Here is a 20,233-nt window from a genome sequence, read left to right as displayed (position 1 = left end):
CGCCATGACAACCGGGCAGCATCGGGAAAGTGTCGAATAGGAGAATGAGAACTGCTCTTTCGACGAAGCCCCTCGGCGATCGCGTTCGCCAATCCGTGCGAGTTTCTGCATTCCCAGATTAAAACACGATTATTAAATAATTCAAAAGAGATTTTCGCAGACGTTACTTAATATAGAATTAGAAATCTAAAAATTAATTAACTAATATATGTAGATATTAAATAGACCGATATAGATCTAACAAATCTGTATTATCATGAGATAAGTACTTTAATCTGAGAATCGGAAATCCGCACGACATTCAGTACGTCTCGCACGCACGCAAGTGAGAAAGTGGTTGTCGTCGTGGAATGCAATCGTAATTATCGGCACTACCTCCTCTCTCGCCGGTGTCTAGCCTCTGAAAATAAAATAGACGCGACCAAAACGCGTCCCGAGTCACGTAAACTTACACGATGAGCCTTTCGCACTCGGCACAAATGTTCTGTCCTGGTGGTAAGCTCGTTTGCGGCGTCGACGGCGTCTGCGGCTTCGTTTCCGGCGCCTGGACGGGCCTCAGTCCTGCCAGGGCGGGCGAGGATGGCGTTATCACGCCGCTCACGGCACTTGGCTCCGCTATTTCGCAAACAAGTTATCGTATCGGCATGCAACAGGTTGGCTGGAACCGATTCTGGCCCAGCCGTCAATCGCCGAAGAACGCATCGATTTCTCAGATAGATAAATGTGGATAAGTTTCAGATAGAATAGTCGTAAATAGATTACTCTCTATTCTTATTTTTACGTAAATTTGCAGAATATCTTATATATGCTTAATACATTGCAAATCGTGAGATTGCAGTTACAGTAACATATAATTAACAGGATAAATAATAAATTATTTGACTTGCAAACATCTCACCATAAAAATTTGATATTGCAAGATTTTGAAGTTATCAATATTTCAAAGAATAGGAAAAGTTGTTTCAGTTGCATCGTACACTAACTAGATTTCAACAAGTGATATTAAAGATACACGGTTGAGCATATATTTCGTGTAATATACGTTCTTTAGCGATCTCATGTAACATTTATGTATATATAAATGTTATAATAGAAATAATTATATATATATGTATATTAGTATTAATAAATTTTAATGTTCAATTTCTTCAGAAATTGTAATGTCCAATGTTACTAACCAGGTTCTGGGGTCTTTGGCTCCTTGTCCGCTTCTTGGACCATTTTGAAAACCTCGCTGTTCTCAGCATTGTAATTCTTCTCGTTCTTTTTGAAATTCACTCTGCAATAATCGCATTTATAAATTAATATGTTTCACGCTCATAAAGACAGCCAGCAATATTAACTGATCATTTGTTAACTAACATTTGTTGATGGGACCAGCTGATAAATTAGACGATTTCTAATACCGTAAAATTCTTCATAGACTCTTTCAGTAGTATTTAATTAATATTCGCAGAAATATTTTTTTTCATTATAAATTGAATGATTATAAATATAATCTTAATCGTGTAATTTTAATTTAAAAAATAATTTTAAAAAGCAAGTATTTTAATCCCGTCACTGACTATTCCCCTTCTTCCCTATATCCGGTTTCGCGATTTTACCCAAGGACACCTCCGGCAAGGACCTCCGCTTGAGCGGACAGTGTCTCCGCGATTGTCTCCTCGCTGTAGATCCCCACGGGGCTGTTGTACTGTTTGTTCACGATGGACTTAATTGGACCGTCGCCGGTGCCGTTCAGCTGAAAATTATTAAGTTTCGGTGTAGAAAGATAAGTAACTAACTGCCTTTCGTGTTTTTGTTGCAGGATCGGCGCAACGGACGCAGACACGCGGATTAACGGTCGATATACTAACGAATGGCTTGGGGCTGAAGTTGTGTCCGCCGCCGATTAGGGGTCCGTCCTGTTTTTTCGCTGCCAAAGAGGTCTTTGTGACTGGCGCGATGTTACTCGCGGGCGCGGTGTGCATCGGAGACGGCAGGCTTGCGGTTGCGGGCGTCACATGCGGTTTCCAGGTACTACCGCCTCTGTAATGATAATTTATCGCCCGTTAAAAGACGGCGGTGAGTTTCGAATTATACATCAGTCGCAGTTTTTTTTTTAAATAAAACCATTCTTATCCCAAGAATAACGTACAGAACACGAAGAATTAAACGGTTATTGCGAAAGAGGAGATTAATTTTATATATAAATTGAGATTTATTTCTTCTTATCTTATAATCTTTAATTTTATAATAATCAATAATGACGCGATATTTTTACTGATGATTGATTAACGCGGTAAAGCCAATTAAAAACATTGAGGTGCTTGACGTAAATTTCTGAGATCATTGAAGTGGTAATATTTTTAAATACCGAATCATTCGTTTGTCGCGCTTTGTTGTGTTTAGCGTCTCACCTTTGCACAGTTATTTCGAAATTATTTCCGGCCTTGACTATGACATCCTGCGCATCCTTGTGCCTCAAATTATACATGTCGGTGGTATTGACTTTGATAACCGCATCGCCAGCTTTAAGACCGGCAGCTTCCGCCGGAGAGCCACTATTAACCTGCAACCAAAGCAGATTGACTTACATTTACGCCGAAAAAAAAATCTGGATTAACAAACTATCATCGTTACTGTCATTGTTTCTGATTACAAATATCATTTTTATATTTGCTGAGTGCATAACGTTGATCTGAAGATCAACTTGTTATTCTTATACATTTCTTAATGAAAGAAGAATTTGATCAGCTGCAACTTTTGAAACTCTCGTCTCGAATCTCGGGTCTATTTTTACGAGACGCGTCGCCGAGTCAGAGGCTCTCCTCTCCTCTCCAAAGTCCAGACTCCAGAGCCACTATATTTAAGTGCACGCGCGTCATTACGCCTCGAATGTCGGACACTGTGCATCCATTCACGTTAGAGACGATGTCGTCGTCAGGGGGCGGGGAGACGGTTGACAAAAAGAAGGATGGGGTGAAGAACGTTGAGGGAAAACAGAAGTACCCAAATTAAAAAATCAAGCGGTCCTTTTTGTAAGCGATCTTTCGTCGGCGTTCTTATCGAGCGTGCTAATTACGAACTCGACTCGATGATGATGGAGGCAAAATTAACAAAGACCTTCTGTGTGTCGAAATATAATCAGAATTAAAAAACCTAGCGAGGAACTTATCTAAACTAACTGAATATTATTGATGACATTGATGTAAAAAAATATACAATATAATATTATTTAATTCTAACTTTATTTAAATAGTTTATCGGGTGCTTTATTGGTACAAGTGATATAATATTTTGATACTTTATGTGTAGAAAATTAAAAATAAATAATTTTATGTTGTTGAATATAGAAAAAAGATTGAATATATATGTTATATATTTTAGGAATACGAAAATGATTTGAGACGACGATCGAATTTAATTATCTCAAAGAATTAAAATGTATCGTCATATTTTCTCGTACTTTTACATATCGTACTGATTTCGTAGCATCATGTTCAACAAAGTAATTTAAAGAATTAATCACCGAACGAAACAGACACATTACGTGATGTACGACAGATACAATGGTCGAGCAACGAGAGAAGACGCGCACGCGAACGGTTCGTTATCGAGTCGGCCGTAATTCTTCAATATTCTGGCAGAGCATATCGGAAATAATTAATGGGGTTTGACCCAATTGTAGACGATCGCGCGAGGGTGGGCACGAGTCCTCTTTCTATAAATATGTCTCATAATATATATCGCCGTTATTTTTATTGCGAGTCGCGCGACAGGAGCAGCCGTCTTCCCGTAAAACATCCAGATGGAATAGATCTTATTTCATTCGTCTCCTTCTCGAAAAGTGGGTTACTTCGTAGGCAGTTGAATTGGAAATATGACACGATATACATATATTTTGCATTTCATCGCAAATATGTGACGACCGCTTTTACAAACGAAGGGAATTACGTCAACGAATTCTCATGATTGCTCATTCGCAATTCGCGTATTAAGATTTCCAAAGTTGTTGCTTTGGCGAACAGTTTAATAATAAATACTTAGAAGGGCCGTGATTATAAAAGTATACGTAATTTATCGGAGGCGTTATACAGTATGTGCTTCCTTAAAGCTCAAGCTCAAGATCAAGATCAAGAATACATATGTCAAGAATACGTATGATTAATTATACTTTTTAAAAATTATAATAAAAAAGTAAAAACGATTAATTAGTAATAGCATCGGTTGTAACATGTTGTGTCATCTCGCAAATGTGTAGACAATATTAAAAAGCAATATATTCTGTGAAATGAATATATTTGAATACGTTCATTATTTTTACTTAAATTAGTCGTATTCTAATGTACACAGAAAGTGTTGCTTCAATCTTCGCCGCGCGAGTTTCGAAAGTTATGAAGAAAGTTTTTACGTTCTCTCACTTAGTGAGAACTAAGTCTCTCTGTCGAATGGAAGGAAGTGGAAGGGCCTATAACCATAAAAATGCCACTTTCAAGAATATACGAGCTTCTATATACATGCTACGCTTGAAAATCTCGCGCCTGTTACTTTCCCGGTTTTTCATCAATCTTCCTCATTAAAGTTACGATTTCTCTGAGATCTCCTTGATATCAAATTCTCTTTATGTTAAAATTCGCTGTTTAATCTCGTGATTTTTACTCCTTTCGACATATACTCGCGCGGAACGTCACACCAGCAACGCTCGAAATCAGAACATGAGCTTGAAAGAGCAGTTTGATCTACGCGTGTAGTGTTGCCGCAAATAGAAGCTCGCAAGCTTGCGTCATCGCTCTGTGTGATCGTAATACCTAGTTTTACTGTTCAACCTCGTCTTCGATTCGATAAACTCCGGCGATCTAGAGCACCATGACTTCGGAATGATCTTCACGGTTAGATCTTTACGATCACGACGATCACACCTGTATTGTAGTACGTGCACTTTCCAAAACATCATCGTTCTTCGTCATTGACAAGTGTTCAATCGAGAGAGAGAGAGAGAGAGAGAGAGAGAGAGAGAGAGAGAGAGAGAGAGAGAGAGAGAGAGAGAGAGAGAGAGAGAGAGAAGTAAAGCGACATAAGATTGAAGAAAGTACAATTTTACGTCGTTAAAAAGTCTGATGTGAATAAGCAAGCATTAATCTCGTCTTTGGTACGTGTTATCGTTAATGTATGAATCATCATTTATAACAACCGCGCGATAATAAACTTGCACGCTTCAACGGCGACGGGTTGAGTGTTAAAAATCCAGATGAGCGCGGCCAGAAAGTATGCCGCGCGTTTCGCGCGTTGCTCATTTCCTGGCGACCGTGTGTCTTTCGGCCGATGCCGCTTAATGGTCCACCGATCTTCGCGGTGTCCCTGCGGTGTCCACGAAGACATAGGGACGTAAGTCAGGGTTAAGCTGCCGGTGGGCAGACCGCTTCTAAAAATAGTCCTGGACCGGTCTAAAAATAGGCCTCCCCGAACACGTTACGGTCGTTACGTACACTCGCAATCGCGAGTCGCAGCGGCGGCCGAGAGGTAGAATGCATCAAGGTGCATCAAAAGCTCGTTCCGATGCACGCGACACGCCGCGCCGTCGTCCCGCGGCCGCGATCGTTTCCATTCAGCAAATAATTGCGGCGAGAGCCGATGAATGAACGCGCGAAGGAATGCCTCCGGAGGTGCTGTACGGTCGTTTCCGCGAAACGTAGATCGCAAAGTATCGAGAAATTACTCATGCCTCCCCCTTCCTGTATTCTGAGGTTTAACGAATTAAAGGGAATTTAAAGAAATCATTTCACAAGTACACCTTGAACTTGTAACTTGACTCATGATTCGAACTTGAATAGGTAAGGTAAAGGTACCAATACCCGGACATGTACCTATATCCGGACACCTTTATTATTTATAAGTATAACGCGAATTAAAATCAAAAATAAAAGTATTTTTTCTTGTTGTTTGAAACTTCAGTTATAATATCCAAACGTTTATTTCCATAAATTTATATTTTTTTAAAGGTATCCAGACACAGGTACGTGTCCAGGTATTGGTACATTTCCTACGCTTAAGTGTCCGGGTATTGGTACTTTTACCTTAATTGTAAATTTTTGAATACGGTTTTTATTAATTTCTTCATATTTAATCTTCGAAGGGAGGTAAATTGCAATGAATCTTTATTTTCACACTTCTCTCTGTTTAAATGTAATATGTAACGGATCGAATTCGCTTTCACATAGATTTTCACGTTTCCAATGCATTCTGCCTGTTCTACATACTATAATCGGGAAATCACAACAATTGAACAATTAAATTAGATCGTAATCAATGCCACCATAAATCCGATCTCGCGTTTTACTCGACGAATAAGTTCCCGGATGTCAGTTATTGCGTCCGGAATACTACCACATGTCCGCCTGTTAGAATTGCTCTAAAAATAACTGCCGAATATGCGCGAGGTGTGTATCTGTGCCTGTGTGTGCTTGTGCGGGTAGGTAGATGCACTCGTGTGTATAGTGAAACTGAGAGGGAGAATACACCAAGGTGTACGAGGTACGCATTCCAATGGGCGGATTATCAGAGACGGATCCATCCCACCTTCCCATGTTGGAATGCATCTGTTCTTTTTTCTCCGTCTCTCTCTTTCTCTCCTTCACTTTCTCCGTCTCACCTTAGGACACGAGAGGCCTCTTAAGGCTCGTTCATACGTGCAATATCCTCAAAAACGCCGCGCCGCCGACGAGGAACGCATTCGTGCGAACCAGTTGCATTTTATGCCGGCAAAACGTGCGGCAGAAACGCGAGACGCGTTTCACATTTTTCTGCACGCAGTGGTTTCCTTTGTCGATGCGTCGAGAGAAACGCTGAAACCTGCACATAAATTTCCGTAGCCCACTTCCAAGTCGCAATTAATACGAAAACGTTTAATTTTGAAATTTAATTGGATGTATATTAATGTCTAATTAATTATTGCGTGTTTTACGGATTTATTTTAACGATCTGTTATTTTGCAAAATTTGGTGTATTGTTATGCATTGATGTAATAATATTACATAGTGTAATATAATAATAGACCGTAATAATAATAGATAGTGTGTAAAATATTTAAAAGTAATAATAAAGCATTAAATTTTTTCTGATATACACGTATAAAAATGTATTTAAAACAATAGATCAAATAGAACAAAAGTGAGCTTTTAAGTCATGAATATTCCATATGGAATTAGGTAAAAAGTGATTTTGTTGAAATATGTTAACCGATATTTTTATATTATGAAGATATGTAAGAAATACGGAAAAGACGCAATAAGTTTTTGTTATTGCTTGAGTCATTGCTTCGAAGTCAGATGTATCGATGCGTCGATGACGAAATGAATATCGAGAAACTAAGCTAAATGCCTTCGCCGACTTTCATGGTAGGAGAAATAGACAGTAACGTCAGACCGAAATTATCGGCGCACGGTCGACCGCATACGCACACAGCGCTTATCTCTTCAAACAAACTGCTCGTTGTTATTACAAGGTATAACAATATAACAATAGACGTATGAATACATGCGCGTACAATGTGCGAAAAAAATTATATGCTTTCATCCGCAAAGTGCTAAATATCGATGACGTCAATCTATATGTGGTAGATATTTGAAACATTACTACAAAAGATTTTTTTAGATTACTCCGATTTTTATTCGGTTTAATTCTCGTATAGGAATGCATATCGGAAAGATCTGAAATTATAGTGAGAATAATCTCAAAATCGCGATTCTGATCGTACACAGTATACCAGGTGTCAGGAGACGAAAACGAGAAAACGGAGGTCAACGCGAGAGCGTGAAAGTAGAATCAATTCTCAAAGGTGCGTATGAGTCGGCATGACGGAGGAGACAGTTGAAAGAAATTACAAAGGATCGCAAAGGAGTATACCGTCAGAGTGCATTCGGGACCAGTGGCACAAACACGTGTGAGATATACTTGAGAAAGCTTCAGAAATCGATATTGATTGAAGTACATATATAGAATTAATTTAATCTCTTCGATATAACTTCTCTCTTGATTTAATTAAAAAAATTTTTTTCTTTCATACTATCATTATAAGCAATCACGAGCTTCCGAATTTCCTGAGAAATTTCTTTTAGGAAAATATCTATCGGTCGTTGAAAATGGTTGTGGGACATGTCGCAACTCTCTGGAGAGACGGAAATGTTTCCGTCGCAATCGGCTAAACGAATCCGTTTGCGGTTATTTCGCGAAGCAGGGCGCGATCAGTTTTCGCAAACACGGCGCGAGTGTTTGTTTGCGCTTAAGCGCGGGTGAGTTACTTGACGACGATGCGAAAAAAAAATACTGAAAGCGCTTTCAGTCACTCCCTTGATTCATCGGACCGTCGGGATTCTTCGAGGCATTTAAGCTAATATTTGTATACGCGTCGCCGACCGCGGCGAAAGGAAGAGTATGGTGGAGGGTGCATTTCGGCGCTCGGGTGAATCATTTCTGATGAATGAATCCTGATAACTTCAGGAATTCCGGCAGGTGATGAGCTCATGTCAAAAACCGTCAGTAAGAAAGTGACGAATGGTGACGCTTGTCACGCGCGGTTAACATAAACTCAGCAGAAACGCGACGATGATTTCATCCCGGATTGCGTCGTCGAATGCATTTAGATGTGAATTCTTCCGCTCTTTATTCATTTAGTTGAATCATTGACAGGATGAAATTATGTGCACAAAGAGCCTCAATTTTCCATATAATTTTTGTGGGACTTTTTTTTTTATTAATTTTGATTAAGCTTTTCTATTGAAAGCGTGAAAGCAAATTTTATCGTAATTTTTCAAGGAGAGATTTCACACTGAATAAAATATTCTGTCGACTCAATGTTGTGAGTATCAGATATTTAGAATTAAAAAAAAAAAGATAAAAATTTTATAAATACACACAAATATAAAAATATCTGACATAATCAGCTTTCGAATTTGATTTTATTGTGTAACAGAAGTTTAGTTTGAGAACTCAGACACTGCCTTCGCATTCTTGTAGTAATGCGTATTGGTAAAATCGAACGAATGTTTACGCGCGCGACGAAGATATACGGCGCCCGATACCACCGCACCGGTCCGCGTTCTGCTTTTCTACGACGCGGATTCGCGAATGTATATATAGTTGAGCGCGCGCGGAGTTCGACTATCCGCCATCGTAATCGTGACACAACCGCCGCGATACGATGGGGGTGTCGCGTTACCAATGGATTCACGTGGTGGTATGGCCACGACAAACAAACGGGAGAATACTGATTTCTGCTCCGACTTTTGGCAAGCTTCCCACGACCGCCCCTCCCACTATCCTTCTCCTCATTCTCGAAATCGAATCGACATTTACGACACAACGGCGCACCGAAATCTCCGGCCTCGTCATCGAGATACAATTTCACCCGCCAAATTTTTCGCTGATTTGCCAGTCGCGTTTACCAAAGGTTAAATCAGCTTTCTGTTTTCTCATTCGACTTATTGTTAGACGATTCAATAATTAATTAATTTAATATTTCTCATTAATTTTTTAATATTATCTTTTATTTATTTGTAAGACAATATTGTTCGATAGTTTTAATGAAAGATCTCTCAGTTTGATTTCTATTGACACGCGCACAGTCGCTAGCAATCACTGTTCTTAAATGTATCGTCACGATATCATATGATAGTAGTTACATTCATATCTTACAAATATCTATTGACAATGACCTCTTTCTTAAATTATGATTGAAGAATTTTTTCGGGCAAACCTCGTTTCTCTCGCGGCCAATCGTACATCTCGCCGCTGCTGCTCGTGCAAAGAGAGTTCGCTACGAACGCCTGAGAGGAAGCTCGGTCCGTGGATATTAATAGAGGCTGAGGCCCGGTGGCGGACGCGCGCCACCGAGCTTACTCCCGTGGATATAAAAATATCGCTTTTATTTCTCACCGTGGCGTCTCGTCGAGTCGCCGAGACCTTTTTTTCCCTTCTCTCCTCTCTTTCGCTACCGTTCGCCGCACGCATGACTCGATCCTTCGCAAAGTATCCGCGTTATCCTCATTACGCGCGCATCATTCCGATATCATTTGTCATGAACCCTGGCCACAAGTGATATTAAAATTGCTCGTTGGTGTATCAATTTTTCAAAAATGTGTCTAGACGCTTTCATTTTAGATGTAAATTAATGTAAAACGTGACCTTCGGACAATTGTTTAATCATATCAGTTTGCACTTGCGAAGTTGCGAAAAATTGGAAGATATCCACAAACTAATAAATATCTGATATTTATTAAAATTTTAACAAATTTATATGTAGCAATTACAATTATAAAATAATTACAATTACAGTTAAAAGAACGCACGGATCTTTTGCGCAATCGAAGTTCTGTTTCGCATTCGGAATGTCGTTGTATCGCTCGCAATGTCGTCCTCTCGCTCGAATCTCCAGAAGAGTTAAGCCAAAACACCCACGCAACGCAAATCTCTCGTCGCTGCTTCCTTCGCTGCGCCTGCCTCTCTCTCTCTCTCTCTCTCTCTCTCTCCGTTCTCTTTTTTTTTGTTGGTACACCACTCTCCCGAATATCACCTGGTCCGCTAGAGCTCGGCCAGAAATCTCGACGAATTTTCATTTCACAGGAATTCGGATTCGTGCCACATTTACGCGCGGAAAATATGCGTAACTCTTGCCAAAACAATGTAAATTGATCACCGCTCTCCGTTCACCTTTCCTGAGAACTTTAACCACACGTGTTAAACACAGAGATTTAATTTACCATGACTAATCAACTTTAATTACCTGATGTTAGAAGCGATTAATTTTAATTGGTATACGCAATATAAGTAATTAATTATCTTATTCTTTCATGTTACGCATTAATGTTAAATATAAAATCATTAGTATTTACATGGAAATTACTTTTTAACAGTGATGTGCATTTAGAATAATTTTAATTCACTTAACTCGATTTATTTTGGCTTGTAACGTATTACTCTTATATTATTTTGATATTATTTATATGTACTATGTAGAAACTGCCGGGAAACTACAGTTTTCCATGATATAAACAGGAGAAAGCAAATTGGCTTGCAAGTGAGTCTGTCATTCTCGGATCGTTGGCCGAGGATTCGCGGACGATTTTCTCGGTTTTCGTCCTCATTTAACGCGACAAATCGCACGCGAATGCACTTCGCGGAAATCCAGATTGGATGCTCGTCTTCCGCCCTCATCGACGCCGATTTCGGCGCCGAATCACGACGAACGGCCCGGTCCATGCACCACGATAACCGTGAACATCCCGCGCGCGAAATCCAATTCACTCTCGTCTTACGTCCGCAAACAAATCGCGGCGCGATTTCCCGGTCGCGTCGTGCGCAGCAGTGCGGATGCAGCAGCGTAAACAGAACTCGCGATTGCCGGCAGTACAGCCGCAGTCAGTCGAAGGGATAATTTTAGATAGTCGATGTAAAAAGCTAAATATTTACCCCGATAGAAACCGAAACGCGCTTCCTGCTTGATAAGAAAGATAAGATTTTATTGTGTGTTATAAGTGTTATTTTAGCTGAAGCTCTTTTTACATATTTCTTGCCGTTTTAAATCACGTCATTTAACAGGATTGAACATATTCACTTTTAATTTAATACGATTTAACGTGTTAAATGACGTAATTTAACACGTAAAGAAACATGTAAAAAGAATTTCAGTCTAATGTGTTATTTTTAGGTGTTTATGTAAAAATAACACACTTGGATTTGCAGCGTGGTATATACCTATCTAAGAATTCATGCTTTGACGACACTATCATCGTTAGTAGTGATGTACACGTGTATGTGTTGTCACTAGATAACCTAATCGCTTGAAAATGAAGGTTATTTCCTAAAATGTTAGTTAGCTATTTTATCATGTATGTTGCGTCTCTTGTACTTGTTAACAACTTCGTAATTATTTTAATTATCATGATTAATTATTATATACATATATTAATAATTAATTTTAATCATCAAAGAGAATTAAGAAGATAATATTTAATTTTAATATAACTTTCTGTTCAACTAGCTCTATAATAAGAAAACATGATTAGACTGTTTTTGTGCAATGTATCTAATTAAAAAAAATAATCGATTTTGTGAACCATATGTCCGTCGACGCTGGTCTCAAATTTCGCCAACGGAGAAAATGATTGCACATATTTGTATCGCAGTTGAATGCAATGTTCCAGAAAGCGATCGTTCTTATAAGAAACGACAGGCTTTCATATTTAATGAGCTACTTTATTGCTCGTTAGATGAGCATGTTATTAAAGACTTTCTTTTCATCTGGAATTTATTCTTGTTGAACCACCCACATCTGTGGAAAATCGTCAAATATTGCCACACATCGTATATTCACCTCACAAAGATTTTATTTGTGGATTGTGAATCAATCAAAGCCAATTTTATTCAAAGGACTTGTGAACAAAAAGTGTCACATATAAAACTGTCAATTGACATTTATAGGTTCAATTGTAACTAATCTAATTTTCAGCTCGAAATTCCTATGCATTTTTTAAAAAACGTATATTTTAAAACTTTAGTATACGTTAACGAGTTTATCTCATTATTAATTTATTCTTTCTTTTAGTAGTTGCTTATAGTAAAATATTATAAGTTCTTTTGCGCACTGTATAGCCAACAAATAACACACCTATATAACATTAATCGCGAGGCAAAACGCTTTCTTGCGTAGCCTCGTTAAAATTCCATTATATGTACAACGCATGAGGAAGTCCAGTTTAATTAGCAGAACGACACGCTATTATTAGGTCAACGCCACGTGCGTGACGTTAGTAAACGCCGAAAAAAATTCCTTTGAAATATTTTTCTCCTGTCACACCTTTCACCTGCGGCGGTCTCCTCGCACCTGGAAAAGTCCTTATCAACGGTGCGTGACGTCGTAATCGGCTAACGACGTTCGCAACTCACGTCGAGTCCTTCCACGGCGCGATAACGCGACACGCGTGCGTGCTCGCCGTTTTCCAGCAAAATATCGCGTAACGCGAACGCCCACGCTTCGATGCACCGGTGCACCGGTGCACTCGCCGTGGAATCACGGGAAGCGTAAGCAGATACAATCTCTCTCTTTTGCAAGGGGAATAATCTACGGATAAAAACCTGCCGCACGGCAAATCTTGCGCGTGATCTTCGAAAAGTTGTACGTTGCATTAAAATTTAACGCGTGTAATTAAGAGCGATAAGAAGATCCGACGACGCACGCGAGAAATATAGTACTGAAGTACAATTTAAACGAATTAAAACGCATTACTACTTAACTGACGCACTCAATTAAATTAAAATCAGAATAGATTTCTCCCATGTCACTGAATATCAACAATTATTTCCGCTCTTTTTATGCTGAAATTATATTGCTGCTATTTCGTTATAATCGTTGTGTAGAAGGTACGTAAGGGAAATCGGAGACCGTGTCACCCGCGCGTGCAGTCCTCGTATCTGAGATTACACTGGGGAACCTTCGATATTTGTTTACCATTCCTATCTTCTAAGTAGGAGGAGACGTATTTTTGTCGATTTACACAAGTTTGGTCGGTCCAATAGTGAAAATATTTATTGCTGCGGTGATCGACAAGGCTCGCGTGCGTATTCACTCGTAAAATCACGATAAACGAGGCCCTAACATTTTTACGCAGCCTCCAAAAATGCGCGTCTGACTCTAAATATTTTCCTGTCCGCCTGTTGGCTGATAGAAATCGTTCGATTTCGTTTCGAACGGGACTGCAGACCGGATACTCGCGGCCGCGTTATTTGTTTCGGGAAGAAAACGTGGGTCTTCCCGCGAAGACGACGTCGAAATCGGCGCCCGCTGCCATCGTCGTTGCGAGCGAGGCCCGACCTGGCTCGCGCGGGTTTCGCAAAGGCACCTTCTAGAAATAGAACGCCCAAATAATTTGCCTCGGATTACCAGCGACGTACGCCGGTGGCTCTCCCCCTTCTGCTCTTCCTCATCGGAGCTAATCCTCGTGGGCGCATTTTTCCCAACTTTCAAAACGAGATCACGGAGTTATCGTGCAAAGTCTCCACGCGAACAAATAACAAAGAATTGAGAGAATAGGAAGTAAGGAATTCAGAAGTCATGTGGTATATATAATCCCAAATGCCAGAATAATACGTTAAATCCATTTATACATCAATTCTTGCTTAAAATATTGAGAAAGAAAGAAAGAGGCTATTTTATTTAAAGTAACTTTAATTCTTGTCACTAAACTTTTCTACGAGCGAGAAATTTTGTAGGACTTATAGTAAAAACAAGTCGCAATGAAACGAAAAATTATATTCTCATCGAACGTCTGATCTTTACATGTATATTTGATATTTGATGTTGCAAAAATATTGTGTAAATATTGCATTTAAAAATCGCCAACGTCAGTATATAAATATCTCGCGCGTGTCCGCGTCGTGTTTCCTCATCCGCGCTCCGTCCGAAAATGCGTCCTTTAGCCGAGGAAAACGCGTATAGATCAGTTATTCGCGCGATTAAAGGGTTGGAAATTATCGTCGCTGCGCCAAATGGTTTTATTCGTAATCGGCGTTTCGAACTTGGCCTTCTTCGTAGCGCACCACGTGGTTCGTTTATTTTACGAGGCCGCAAATACGGCGAGCGTCCGGCCGGAACGCCCCCCCCCCCCCCCGGCTTTCTCGGAAAGGAGAGAAATATGAGTCCGACGGTGTCAAAGGCGTCTCGCACAGGTTCTCGCGGAGAGACGATTACCGATCCGATTTCTACCTCGCGATTCGGGGTACTTGAACCCGATCGCGCAATCGCGCAATCGCGACGATGTCTCTCGCCAAAACGCGTTAAGATCCGCGAAAATGTCCGAGCGTGCGGCAGGAAATCCGAGGAATCTGCCGTCCTTGAGACTCGAATTACAACGATTTTCTGGCGAAATTATATTTCGTGAAGAACACGAAAATACGTATCCTCCTTTTAACAGCGAATCGAATACGGAGTTTTGCACGAACTTTGTATGAGAATTACATATGTTATTACAGGCGAGTTTTATTTTTCTTTTCAACGATAAAAAGGAGGATGATTTTTTTTTTAATAATCGTTACAGGGGCATTTTGTAAGAACTGCGTTCTCTAAATGTCAGAGCGGCCTTCAAAGCGGAATGACTCACACAATAACCCGAGCTTTTAAAACACGTCGAGTAGACGAAACAGCATAAACGTACTCCCGTCAACAAAAAGTTCGCGTGAGGAGTTACGGATTACGGGAGCGCGAGAGAGAACGTTGAATCTCTGACAGCTCGCGCGTGAAAGCTGTCGCTAAATTCGCGATGGAGCAGCCGCGCCGCTCGACATTGGCACTTACGTGCCGTAACGTTTCTTAATAATAGCGCTTATGGCCGTATAACGCTGCTCGAACGCTCGGGAAAAATCGCGGGAAAGAATCCGCGGGGAATAGCGACCCGCGTCTCTACACGTTCGCCAAAAGCTTCTCGTGTTACAGCGCCAAGCATCGCCAAAACACGTCGGAAGCGGCGGTGGCGGCGACGAACGGCGGCGGCCGCGGCGGCGGCGAGCCCGGCGTTTCTCACGTAGTTGGCAACGATTTCTGCCGATGCGCGTGAAATAATTTGGCGTTTGCCGTCGCGTTACGTAACGCGTATGTGTGTGACGCCCCTCTGGATCGTAATATCAAAACACACCCGATCTCACGGTCCTGAAGAACGAAAAGCTCGCGCAAGAAAGCTCGCGTTCCGGAGATCGGCTTTCCTCTCCCTCTTGAAATTTGTACGAGGATTTTGTTGATCGTAGGGTGTTAACGATATCGAGAGATTCGTAAGGCGAATAAAGAAGAATAATGATAATCGGTGTGATAATGATTAAATCAATTGTTACGATTGTTAACAATTTTTTGAATTTTATTTCGAATTGAATAAAAAAGAACAAAGAAATCTGTTTTTTAATTATATTTTCTATGAATTATTTGTACTTGAGACGTGTTTCGTCGCGTAAAATAAGAGACCAACCGAAAGCGATTCCGATATCCTAATTTTCGTGGTAATCGATATTGGTATTTTAGATCGCGTACTAATTGTGAGAACGAGGGACTCGCGTTGCGGAACATTAACACGTGCCGTCTGCCTGTCGAGTGTCAACTTCAGCCTTTGATACAGATTTCATTTCCGAGGACGAGACGCGAGGGATCCCGTTTGCGTTTCACTTTCGTCTCGCTCCCGCTCTCGGAGTTCATTATCGTTATTCGCTTCCGCGTACCAGAGATTCGTAAATGTTTAATCACACGCCGCGGAACGAATTTACATCATAAAATTAAGATATGACAAAAATTTCTAATAAAGTAGATACGGAAGGTATCGCATAATTGCATCATGATCGAATCTGAGGAGACGGGATTATGTATATAACATGATATAAATTTATTCCAGTAGATTGTAAATTTATGTTAATTATAATAAAATCTAATACTTCGACGTTTCAGAACACTCTGAACATATTAACATCAAAAACTCAAAAAACAATATTTTCTTTGGTTTCTTCTACCCCTATTTCATATATAATTCATTTAAATTTGATTGACTAGACCCAACTTTATACGCAATCAAAGGTTTATATACGAAATTCACGAAAACAAAGCTTCCTCTATGAGGAAGCAAAATAAATTTGACCAATGGAAAATGCGTTGACATCTCAAGAGAGGCTTAATCGTCGCATAATGGAAACGCTGCTACTCGCGATTGTCAGACTCCAATTGTCAGACGGGAACATTGATCGATATATCTTTGTGTTCAATGAAAATTCTATTCCGCCCGAGTTGTGGCAATTGATATCTCGCGAGCGACGAACGAAGGAAAGACGCAAGCGAGAAAGAACGTCGTGTAGAAGCGAGTGCATATGGAAGCGCTGTATGGTTTCTCTTCATTTTACAATCGGCAGGTTCGTGATTTCGAGGCCGATCCTCTCTACTGTCGAAATGTTTGACTATCGAGAAACGTTGAGCGAACGACAAGGAACCGCAGATGAAAATAGCCATATAAAACATCGCTATATATAAACGGCTGCAAGAAATATTTTTACTACTGCTTCTGCCTTGAGAGATCCAGCTCGAGTGGCTTCTTGAGCTACGCTCCTTCAAAAATCTCTTTAAAAAATCTCTCACGATATTTCTTTCGAGATATTCATAATGGATCAATATAATATTCGAGAAACATTATACGTAGTAAGCGCGCAATAATCAATATAATAATCAATATAAAAGATACAAACGTGAACAATGCCGCGGATAGTATGGAAAGCGTATTCGTCAGCAGAGATTTGCGGAAAAGCGCATCTTTTAAATCTCGAACGCAACGTTGTGTATATTTTTGCGTTATCGCATCGCACAGTTATTTAACTCGAGTTACACCTATCACAATATATAGATTATTTGTTAAAATTTATTTAAATATAATATAATATTTTATATATTAATATAACAAACAAGCAATTTTAAATGTTTCACAAACATCATAGCGCTATGTCAATACGTAACACGAGAAATAGGTATATTACGAAAGAGATTTGTGAGGGAGAGAGCTACGTTATCACTCCTATCATATCACAGTTGATAAAATTCTTAGAAATAAAAATCATAGCTGACGTAAGGTCCCGGACATCAAAGTAAAGGGTCAAGTGAACGATCCAGATTGACTCACCTTTTGCACGACGAGCGGCGTGCCGAAATCCTTGCCGCCTTGCAGACGGAAGCCCCAGGGGGACCCGTCGAACCTGGACAGCTTGACGCTGATCAGTTGTGCCATATCACTGTCTTGCCCGAACTGTCGATCCGTAGGTCGAAATTAAACGATCGTAGGAACGAACGGTGAAATTGATCTCGAAAAACTGCGACGACGGCTGTTGGTGAACGAGCCCTTAGCTCGGCTCGGCTACCTTGGAGATATCGCGATGCACCACTGACAATTGGGGTCGACAACGTCCGTTTCTTGGCCGTTTGTGTATACGTATACTCTATAAAAGGGGGGTATATGTATCGCGCTCTCTCGAGTGGAACGTGAAACGGGCACGTACGTTCCCTGAAGAACGCGCAGACCGGAGTAAAGGTATATAAGAGGCGCCGAGGACGGTCAGTCGGGCAGCGGGGCCTCCTCGCCACGCGATTCGGAACGAAGAGGAGGAGTGCGAGAGCGCGGAAGGAAAGGGAAGGAATAGCAGGAGGGAGATAGCAGGAGGAAGGAGGGAAATGCGTGGTGAGTAGAAGGCAGAGCTGGATGGAAGGCGGGGGGATGGAGAGAGGAAAAGAGACAAATTTATTGTATTCTGGCAGGAATCTTTCTCGAACAGCGACGTACCGCGAAAATAAATGGCGAAATTTCAATCAAAAGTCTTTTAAGTCAATTTCGAAATCAGCACCCGACAATCGAACAGTTTCAATATTGAATTCGAATCTGAAACCATTTGGATCTTTCAGAAGAAAGGTATTTAGATTTAGACACAGTAAAATAAAAGCGATGTCTTGCAGGAACAAGACAGAAGTCAATTATTCCTCCTTGCAATGCAAACTATTTTCATTGGAATCTTTCTTAATGTCCGAAATAATGCAAATTCTTCGCGCGACGACCGCCTTTGTCGCAAAGTTATGAAGCGAAGACAATCGGATTCTGAAATAAGGTCGCGAAATAATAGTCTGCGACGGAATGTGATCGAGCGCCGTCGTAAATAGAGACTAAGGAACCAAGGTAGCCGGCGGAAAAGTAAACCGAGCGTCCTCCGAATTAATTATTAAAATAATACATTATCTTTTATTATTACTCATTACAAAATTCCCAGAACGATATCCTGTCAAACGACTGAGCGGATGTCGATGCATCCGGTGCATCGTGCAAGGTGCTCCTTATACTATGGCGGTAGGAGACAAGGGGAGGAAGATGCAGGCAATAAGATATAACGCCAGGACGGAAAGAGGAGGACCAGATCGAAGGAAAAGGACGAGGCAAGATCGGGAATGTCGAGTTGACCATCTCGATGACCATGACAAGAAGAGCGCGCACGCGTTTTGCGTCTCTTCCGTTCTTCTCCGCTACTACGCTAATTGCGCCACTCTGTCTGGCTTTGTTCGATGTGATCTAAATTATTTTAAATTGAGAGAAATATGATAATCATGAATGAAATTTCGGCAAACTGTTAACTAATTTCGAAAGGAGAATTTCTAAATATATTTTTTATCGCACAAAGAATTTTATTTTATTTTACTTATATAGAGATTTAACAAATAAATAATTATGAATTAAAAATTTAAATTTTTTAGGCTATTTTAGAAGTTATTTAGGTAAAATATAAAGGAAAGAGTTATTTTTTCAATTATCTTCTCTTGGTTTCTTTTACTATATTTTCTTTTTAGTTTTATCGTTGATGTGTATATTAAAATGCGCGTTAGCATGTAAGAAGGAATTGCATTTTTTAAATGTATGAGCATGTTTGGAATCTCCTTTATCTGAATCTCGAAGATTTTCTTCCGATGTATGAGAAGAGCGAGATAGACCTAAGTCATCGTCATCAATAGGTCGAGTAGAAGGTTACGAATGAAAACTCGATCGTTAAATAAATTTTAACGCGCTGTCACATACTTCCCATGTCATTAAATCTCTCAGTAATCAGATATGAATTTATCGAAATTGACGCGCGCCGTGGCGGTGAAGACGCACATGAATTATTCTGGAGAAAAGAATTTCCTGTCCCCTTTATTTCCCCGTATACAAAAATTATGTGAGAATTCCTTCGCATGAGGCACGCAATAAAATTATGTTACGAGCTTTTCGTCAAAAATATTTAACTGCTTGAAATTCACATTCTCATTAAAATTCAATAAATATTCATTTCTAGGATCTGACAGAGTCTTGATCTGACAATGACTATTCCAATTTTCCAGTTATGTATAATAAATGTGACTTTATTTTTTAGGATCACATCGAGACTAATTTATGCGTCATATTAAATATATATTTTGTCGTCAAAATCAGAATTGATAATGTTTCTCGCAAAAACTTATGTATAAAATATTAAATTATCAATAGTATCAAATCTACTCTGAAAGAGACAAAGGTTCAATCGACATTGTTTATTATATCAGTGCAATTTTTTTCCCAATATTAAAAAAATGTTATTAGTTTCAAATTCTATTAAAATGTTAGGTTCCAATTTTGCCAAAACTCCTAAGTATTTTTGTCAATACAATTAATACTTTTTATTTTAATTCCTCCTT

The 20,233-nt window shown here is 39.9% G+C and overlaps 1 protein-coding gene and 1 long non-coding RNA gene across 8 annotated transcripts in view; one reads left to right on the top strand and one right to left on the bottom strand.

Moving 5' to 3' along the window:
• LOC139776685 (PDZ and LIM domain protein Zasp) overlaps window positions 1–18,070 on the bottom strand; it is a 35,537-nt gene extending 17,467 nt beyond the window's left edge. For 5 of the 7 annotated variants that reach the window (XR_011719146.1, XM_071713551.1, XM_071713552.1 and 2 more), the window contains exons 1-5: window positions 17,670–17,804; window positions 2,400–2,551; window positions 1,857–2,028; window positions 1,605–1,741; window positions 1,179–1,279 (exon numbers count right to left, since the gene is read on the bottom strand). Coding sequence is in view for 6 of the 7 variants with exons in the window: in XM_071713551.1 (XP_071569652.1) it covers window positions 1,179–1,279; window positions 1,605–1,741; window positions 1,857–2,028; window positions 2,400–2,551; window positions 17,670–17,774 (667 nt within the window). In the remaining variant the exon portion in view is untranslated. Of the gene's footprint in view, window positions 1–452; window positions 616–1,178; window positions 1,280–1,604; window positions 1,742–1,856; window positions 2,029–2,399; window positions 2,552–17,669 lie in introns of all 7 variants that reach the window. The other 2 variants (XM_071713553.1, XM_071713556.1) reach the window with 2 other exon arrangements.
• An 18-nt stretch (window positions 18,071–18,088) lies between these two features.
• On the top strand, window positions 18,089–20,145 carry LOC139776696 (uncharacterized). Its single transcript, XR_011719147.1, has 2 exons — window positions 18,089–18,221; window positions 18,802–20,145. It is a non-coding gene; the product is annotated as an uncharacterized lncRNA (long non-coding RNA).
• The last annotated feature ends 88 nt before the right edge of the window (window positions 20,146–20,233 follow it).

Source organism: Temnothorax nylanderi, unplaced genomic scaffold, assembly GCF_030848795.1.
Source record: "Temnothorax nylanderi isolate EJ_2023f unplaced genomic scaffold, tnyl_v1.0 TNYL_tig0125_pilon, whole genome shotgun sequence".
Lineage (NCBI taxonomy): Eukaryota > Metazoa > Arthropoda > Insecta > Hymenoptera > Formicidae > Temnothorax > Temnothorax nylanderi.
The sequence above is the reverse complement of the archived record's forward strand: the minus strand, read 5'-3'. Positions and strand labels throughout refer to the sequence as shown.